Here is an 8,048-nt window from a genome sequence, read left to right as displayed (position 1 = left end):
CCTAGTATGAGCTCACCTTTATACATATATGTATATCTTGTGTACATGCACATGTATATGTATATATTACAATATGATCTTTTTTTGCATCTAAGCTTTAAGAACGAGGTGAAAATTGAGTGAATAACATGTATGCAGATTTGTACTATGTAGCGGACAAGTAACAAAAACAATTTTTGTAATACGTGAACACATACACATGTATGTATGTATGTATACATACAGAGTGAGCCTTAAAAGGCAAGTAGAAATCGATGAAAGTTTAAGCTGGGTGTTGTGGCCAACTTTCAGCTCTGCGAATAAAAGCCGTGCACAAAACCGGTAGAGTGAACATATCTTCATGCGCGACTGGAAAAAATAAATCTGAATAAAGTAAATGTCTTCGCAGATAGAAAAGCCACAAAAAAAAGTCTCTTATTCAAAATCTAAAGTGATAATCAGGAGAGTCGACACGTATTCAACAAATGATTTTTGAGATTGGCGAGGCTTTTTTTGGTTAGAAATTTCTTCTAACCAATCTAAAATATATAGCCAAAGGTGGCGATTAAATAAGAGAAAACCTTTCTCCAATAAAGTATGATCTAAGCGACACATGCAAATCTTGTTTCGGCTTTTCTAATCGGGAAATGGCTTCTATTTCAACTGCAAGTGTCAGTAGGTTACTAAAAGTATAATTAAATATTTTTATTAATATTTACACATGCATAGATATATCCTTTAATAATCTTTTAAATAAAAATTCTTATAAGTATATATATTTTCATTTAAATACATCCCTAAATATCGTTATGGCTTACGTTCAAGACAATGTTGCTTTTTATAGAACACGCCTATTAACAACACATAATACAACAGTTATAATCAGTTTATATCTATTTTAGTAAAAAGAAATTGATTTTCACGATGGCATTCATTAATACACTAAGCTATGACCAGTTCGATACAAATGTATATGTACACAGGGAGTGTAATTTTTGAGAAACTTCGTTATTTTTAAAAAGCAAAACCATAAGAATTACGAAGCAAATTATGTACTTTTAATCAAACCATTAAAATAAAAAAAACATCTGATGATTTGATTACAGTTTTCGTGATTCTTTTAAAATATTTTTTTACCGACCTATTGTGTATACAATAGATAGGTTATGTGATGGCAACAAATTTTGCATATCGAGTTTTCGGTGGGAATGCACTTCTCCACAGTAGGGAAGTGTAAGTTAACTATTTTTAGTAACCTGTCGGTTTGTGCGTGCACGCGGGTATCTCAAGTTCGGCTGAACCGATTTTGATGAAATTTTATAAGCAAGTTTATTTCGACCATGGCACGGATTGATCACCTTTTGGGATATATCAGGCTTCGGGAACTGCACTTTTTAGCGGGCCTGTTTTACATTTTTGACCATTTTGAAGAAAATATTTAACCGATTTACTTGAAATTTCATATATAAGCTTTGGTCGACCGTCCGCAAAAATTCCTGACTTTTGGAAGAAATCAGGCATCAGCAACTGGACGTTTACTACGGGTCAAATATACATTTTTGTGTATATAAAGAGAAATAATCAACCGATTTCATTGAAATTTAATATTTGAATTCCTCGTATTAAAACAATGAATATATAAATTTTTTGGAAGATCAGGGCTCGAAAACTGATTTTCGGGCCGATTTTACATTTTTCACCATATCTACGGAACGAATTGATGGAATTTCTTGAAATTTAATATTTGAGTTCTGGTTGTTAACGAAAATACCTGGCGAGCATTTCAGGGAATTCGGGTAGCACAAAGTGAAACTCTACTAAGAGCCAAATTTACATTTTTCTAGGTATGTTAACTATAAGCTAACTAATGCCCTAAAAATTGGAAAGAAGTATTTAATAGACATTTTTATAATATTCCGTAACACTTTCACTTAACTAGACAATACACAATGCGGTCGGTTATGTGCTGAGCACATTAAATTTTTTTATTTTGAGTTAGTATATCGGAATATACATATGTATGTATACATGTGATTTGTACATATACATGTATATATGCTATTGGGTTTAATAATGTGGATATTTTTTTTTGTACAAATACCTATTATTCTGCTATTTTTTTTTTTATTTATAATAGTGAATTTTTATATTTTGAATATATTATGTAATATATTTTTTACTTTTTTTATTTTGTGCTTTAATTACTGTTTGTCATAATGTTCTGCTAGGCTGTTGGAAAAGTTAGCTCTTTCTTAATAATAATTTACCATTTTCTATCAATTTAAAAAAATATTTCAATTTAAATTTATGTATACACACTCTGTACGAGTTACGAAGTTCTTTTTAGAGAATTTAAATAAATAAAATAAATAAATAAATTATATATGAAGATATATTATTATAATATATGAATATTATTATAATATACATATGTTATAATAATTTATAATTTATATATAAAAATTTTAGTTTAAGCATCACAACGGTTTTCTAAATACAACCACTACATATGCAATATAAAAAATTAATGGATTTTCTACATGTACAAATTCTTTTAATTGAAATATCCATTCCAGAAGAAATAGGAGATTAAAAAAAAGAACTTGAAGAAATTACAAAAATTTCATTAATCAGCAACACTACGCATTAAAACAAAAAACAAATACACAGGAGTGAAAACTCAAATACAATACGAAAAATATTATGCATTTGGAAAAGATTCATTATTGGTAATATTTTAAGTCAATTTTTCTCTAACTGCCTATAAATTCAGTAAATTTATTTTAAATTTGAAAATTTTGGTATTATATTCTTCTTAATTTTCTAGTTTGTTATTTTGACATTATTTGTACTAATAGTGTCAAAATAACAATTAAGTAGGAAAATTTCCATAACATGAATTGGCATTTTATAAAAAAAATTTTTTTTAATTGGTAAAAAATTAAGAAAATCATTCAAGTATAACTATATGCAATCATGTCCTAAATTTATAAAAAATACAATGAATAAAATTTTTAAGTTGTTTTTACAACACTAAGCCATAATTTTTTTTAATGTTTCATCAAAAATTTACAGTGTTAAATATTTAATTGACATAATTCGATTTGAATTTGGTTTGTTATAATTTGTTACTTGATGTTATTTCTAATAACATTTGCGCAATACAATCAATGTCAATAAACAATAACAGTTTTGAGATTAACGTACTTTGTATTAAAATATTCATAGGTACTTTTAAATTAGAAAATAAAGTGATTTGTAATTTTCAGAGCCTCTAATGGCTCTTCAAAAACTCTTTGTTTGAAACTTTAATCTTTTACGTTATATGCAAAAAATTTGGAGTCAAACCATCTTTTTCTTTTGCAAATCCTATAATCTGTTGAGTTTTTTTTTTTATTGGTATGAAAAGAAAACTTGCTTTTATTCGGAATAAAATACTTTTTACTTTTTGCTAATATATTTCGTGCGCTACATACGCACTTTATCAAAGCTGATTTTCTTCTAATTAAGACAACAAGCAATAAAAATTAAAATCTATTAAAATTAGTAATATTATACCTGACTTAATATAATTATCTACCTGACTTAATCTAGAATTTGATTATTTATTTATATATATATATTTTTTTTATGTTATTAGTTACAAACTAAATTTATACCTGTTTTAAACCTTAAAACTGGTCAAATAATTAATTCAAAGAGCCAAGTAGCCGCGTTATTTTCGTCCGTGTTCAGTAGGCAGTCCTTGTTTGATTTGTATGTCTGCATGCTTTCATGAACTTCTCTCCTGTGTTTTCCTTTTACCTCTTTTAATACCTTTAAGTTATCTTCCGTGATTGTGTGATCCGTTTCATAAATATGTTTTGCAACCATAGAATCGAAAATCCTGTTAAATCCTACTCTCCTTGCACGTTTTATTTCACTTAAATGTTTCTTAAGTCTTGTTCTAACGGCTCTCTTCGTTTGTCCTATGCAAAATTTATCGCAATTATTACAATTGATTTTGTACACACCGCATCTTTTATGTATCTTCAATTTATCCTTAGCCGAATTTAACAAGCTCCTAAATTGATATTTACTATTGCTTTCCGATGTCCGAATATTGTGTTTCCTTAGTTGTTTATTTATCAAGTTTGTACAGTGATGATCATATCTTAAGGATGCCCATGTTGTTCTTTGTTCTTCCAATATCCTGTTCTGTTTAAACAATGTGCTCATATTCTCCTGCTCAATTTTTCGTTTTTTCTTCCTAATGAGTTTGTTAATACGTTCAGTGGAATAACCGTTCTCCATAGCCGTGTCCAAAATGAAGTTTACTTCTGATCTAAAGTCGTGTTTGTCCATCGGTGTGGTTAGCATTCTATGGATCATAGAGTTGAACGCCACCATTTTATGTTTCGTTGAATGGTACGAATCCTTTGGAATGCATCTTTGTGTTGTTGTTTTCTTCCTATATATCTTGAATCCATTTTTTTCCGATTTTCTTTTTACCAGTATGTCCAAAAAAGGTAACACTCCATTTTCCTCAATTTCGAATGTAAATTCAATGTTTCTATGTAATTTGTTGATGCATCCGTTTATATTCTCCAGTTCTTCCTTGTGCACTATCGCGAAGAATTTGGACATAAATAATTCTGCGAGAAATGGTGAAAGTGGATTGCCCATCGATACTCCCGATGTTGTTCTGTACATCTCGTTTCTGAATTCGAAGTAATTCTCCTCCATGCAAAGTCTTGCTAATTTGTGGTATTCTTTTACTTTGTTGCTCCAATTTTCTGTTTCTCCGGCTTGTGTTGATAACCATACTTTCAAATATTCAGGAGATTCGTTAACTGGAACACTGGGAAAGAGCGGTTCGACATCGAACGATACCATTAATTCATCAGGACAGTGAGTTTAATTTAATTATTTTTAACTGAAATATTTAAAATATATATTTCAGAATATATAAGTATGTATTTGCTAAATACACATTTTCTAACATGTTAAATTCTGTTATATTTACACTTTCTTAAATCTATACCATAATGCTAACATATTCAAAATATATATACTAAGTCCTCGAGATACGACATTTCGAGCTACGACATGATATAAATTTGGATCATTTTTATTCGGCTTACGACATTGTTCCTAATACGACATTGAAAATTTAAAAAAAAAAATTGTTTTTTTGACAGATTTTACTGTTTTTTTAATAAAAATCTATACCGAATTTTTCAACAATGAACTCTTTCTAGTTAAAAATTCTAGTTAGTAGTTAAGAATACGAATTGAAGTGATAAAATATCAACTTATTTAGAATTTATTTTATTTATTTTTGTTACATCATTGAATTTTTTTGGTTTTGTTATTATATATTTGTTATTATATTATTTTGTAAATAATATAATATTATTTACAAAATAATTTATTTTTTGTAAATAATATTATATTTTTATTTTTAATATTATATTCTTATTTAATATTATATTCTTATTTTTTTAAAAAAAAAAGATCAATTATTTTATAAAACAGTTTGTCTAATTCACTTTTTGTTTCCATACATTTTTTTCCCTCCTCAAACGACAATTCGATTTACGACATAAATTTCTGGAACCAAAAATGTCGTATCTCGAGGACTTAGTGTAAGTACATATGTTCCGAAAAAATTTCTTACATTTATCTTATTGTTATACTTTTATCATAAGCTATTTAAATTCTTTATACATCAAACAAATATACATGTTATTGAAAGCAAAATTAATATTAAAATATTTCCATGAAATAAATTTGGAGCGTAATTACAACCGTCAGTCAAACAAGTCTCACAAAAAACTGTTTTAAAATATGCTGGCACATCATCATAATAACATTTATCAGGTAAATCATTCACATTTTCATAGGTGCATCCCCTCTGTGTTAAAATTGTTCCATAAACTGAAAAAAACCAGAATTATTAATTTCGATACCATTTTAAAGCAATGGACGAAAAAACGTTTTGTGAAAGCTAGAATTGAAAGCCATGCAAATTTTCTTTGTTATAAATGATAAAATTAGTTGTTTTCAACTCTTATTCAATAAAAATAATAAAAAAAAACATACGAAAATCAATATATAAAAGAAAATTATTGTTATCTATTATCTAACTCTTATTATTTGAAGATAACATGTTACTGTAAGCATTCCGTTTGGAACACTAAGAAATTAACGTCAGTGCTCAGAGTCAATTCAGAGTTGGTTTAGTTATGTCTGTGGTTTATTTATGTACGTTCGTTCGGTCACCCAAAAACGCATTTGGCTATAGGATTTGTAAGTACTCACAAACTTAAATGTCTAAAACCTATCCAAAACTGTAAATAAAAATTTATACAAACCCTCTAGTTCGACTTTTTTGCAAGCGGCCCGTTTTGTTGCGAATAAATCGAAATGTGATAAATAGCAATCTACATAAGTTTCCCTATTTTGAAAACTTGGTGCTATGTCAGGATCAAATGGATCCGAGCAGAGCGAGCCATTTACCGCTTGTGTTGAACAAGTCCAGCATTTCAAAGCACCAACTAAAAAAATAAAAATAACTATAGTTTAAAATTTTATAGTTAAAAAAATAAATTAATATTTTATGTTAAAATTGTGATTAAAATTAGTATTTATGAATTATCTGTTACTATAAAACAAAATAAAAAGCTCCAAAATATTGTCATAAAAAATTATGTATTGACACAATACATGAAAAATCCAAAAGTTCACATTAGATATAAATATCTATTTGGTTTTATTATTAAAATATTTGTGTGAGATTAAAATGCTTTATTCGAAATGTCGTCATAACGTATGCAATACGGCCAGTAATAACAATTTATCTTGGTAACCGTACAAAGCCGTAAATTGTCCTAGCGGTGATCATTTTATATTAATTTGACATAAAATTTTCATTACCAGCATAATTGTACTTTTGGTAAATTCAAATCTGTAATGTTCTAAAAGAACATACATACATAATTATGTAGATACATAAATACCTACACACATAAGAATAAATATATACATACGATAAAAGTGCACTTCCATTTTTAAAAGCAATACTTTATTGATTTTTTTTTATTTCTAATAACTATTTTTTTTGGTTCGTATCCGGTTATTTATAACATTTTGCCTTTCTACTGCAATTAGAATTCTTATTAATTCTAATCTTTAAATTATGAAAATATTTTGGAAAATATAATTTTCAAATAACATTTAGTGAAACGGAGCTAACGGTTTTTGGAAAGCGAACATATTGTTTTTTACTGGTACATACATACATATGTATGCATTTATAAAAATATTAAACAATTCGTTAAGTTATTCTTATATTTTGTATAAATTCATACACACATATGTATAGATTAGACAAATATACGTACATTTTATATGCCAATTTTTTTCCATACCGGTAAATAAACCTAAGTCATGTTTTATTTTATAATTAGCACAAGCAACAGTGATAGTTATTCATGTAGCATTACAAAATATACAAAATAAAAAAAAATAAAATATTTTATTAAAAATGTTTCAGGTCGAATATTAGATACGCTTCAAACACTAAATCGAAACTGAAGGTGACACTGCCACCTGGACCAAGCCAGCCGGAAAAAAACTATGACAAATCAGCTCGAGTGAATGCAAAGGCGGTTATAAACAAAACTACTAGTCAACCAAAGAGATGCATGAAACAGATATCAACATTTGCGTTTTCGTCTCCTCAAAGAAACTAAATTCTCAATCGACACAGAAGGTCGATTGGTAATTAGGATTGGAGGTAAAGTTCACTTATACTTAGGTATGTAAAAACTATGGAAGGAAGGGGGAGAAAGCATCAAAAAAAGCACAGATCTATAGAGAACTTTTCTCGGGAGGCAAATTAAAAAAAAGGTTGAATGTGGAACAACCTGAATCCGAGACATGAAGAAGAATCCGGTTCGTACTTCTCATACAAAGGCCTCGGTTAGTATCAACGTAAAACTAACTGTATGTGATGAAGAAAGATCGCTCGATTTTTACAAAAAGATGATCCAGAAGGTAGGTGACAAAGCTTATGGTCAGTTGGG

At 28.2% G+C, this 8,048-nt stretch overlaps 2 protein-coding genes across 2 annotated transcripts; both read right to left on the bottom strand.

The window, feature by feature from the left end:
- Positions 1–3,097: 3,097 nt before the first annotated feature.
- LOC129608461 (uncharacterized) lies at positions 3,098–4,854 on the bottom strand. Its single transcript, XM_055519955.1, has 2 exons — positions 3,903–4,854; positions 3,098–3,210 (listed from the first exon to the last, which is right to left on the bottom strand). The coding sequence occupies exons 1-2, from the start codon at positions 4,852–4,854 to the stop codon at positions 3,098–3,100; spliced, it is 1,065 nt and encodes a 354-aa protein (XP_055375930.1).
- A 126-nt stretch (positions 4,855–4,980) lies between these two features.
- LOC129608460 (uncharacterized) lies at positions 4,981–7,413 on the bottom strand. The gene is made up of 4 exons (XM_055519953.1): positions 7,365–7,413; positions 6,336–6,518; positions 5,696–5,898; positions 4,981–5,112 (listed from the first exon to the last, which is right to left on the bottom strand). Exons 1-4 carry the CDS (start codon positions 7,387–7,389, stop codon positions 4,981–4,983), a joined length of 543 nt encoding a protein of 180 aa, XP_055375928.1. The 5' UTR covers positions 7,390–7,413.
- Between the last annotated feature and the right edge of the window lie 635 nt (positions 7,414–8,048).

The sequence above is a fragment of the Condylostylus longicornis genome, unplaced genomic scaffold, assembly GCF_029603195.1.
Source record: "Condylostylus longicornis isolate FDR11 unplaced genomic scaffold, ASM2960319v2 ptg000031l, whole genome shotgun sequence".
Lineage (NCBI taxonomy): Eukaryota > Metazoa > Arthropoda > Insecta > Diptera > Dolichopodidae > Condylostylus > Condylostylus longicornis.
Note: the sequence above shows the minus strand (reverse complement) of the source record. Positions and strands in the feature narration are given on the sequence as shown.

What these genes read in the sequence shown, in the direction of transcription:
- LOC129608461 (XM_055519955.1), bottom strand. Translation starts at nt 4,854, where the DNA reads ATGGTATCGTTCGATGTCGAACCGCTCTTTCCCAGTGTTCCAGTTAAC. An exon ending in AAGACTTAAGAAACATTTAA is followed by an intron (nt 3,211 to 3,902) that starts GTGAAATAAAAC and finishes CTAATTTAAAAG; the next exon opens with TACCTATGAATATTTTAATA.
- LOC129608460 (XM_055519953.1), bottom strand. Translation starts at nt 7,389, where the DNA reads ATGGAAAAAAATTGGCATATAAAAT. An exon ending in AAAAAATTGGCATATAAAAT is followed by an intron (nt 6,519 to 7,364) that starts GTACGTATATTT and finishes TTATTTTTTTAG; the next exon opens with TTGGTGCTTTGAAATGCTGG. An exon ending in CAAAAAAGTCGAACTAGAGG is followed by an intron (nt 5,899 to 6,335) that starts GTTTGTATAAAT and finishes GGTTTTTTTCAG; the next exon opens with TTTATGGAACAATTTTAACA.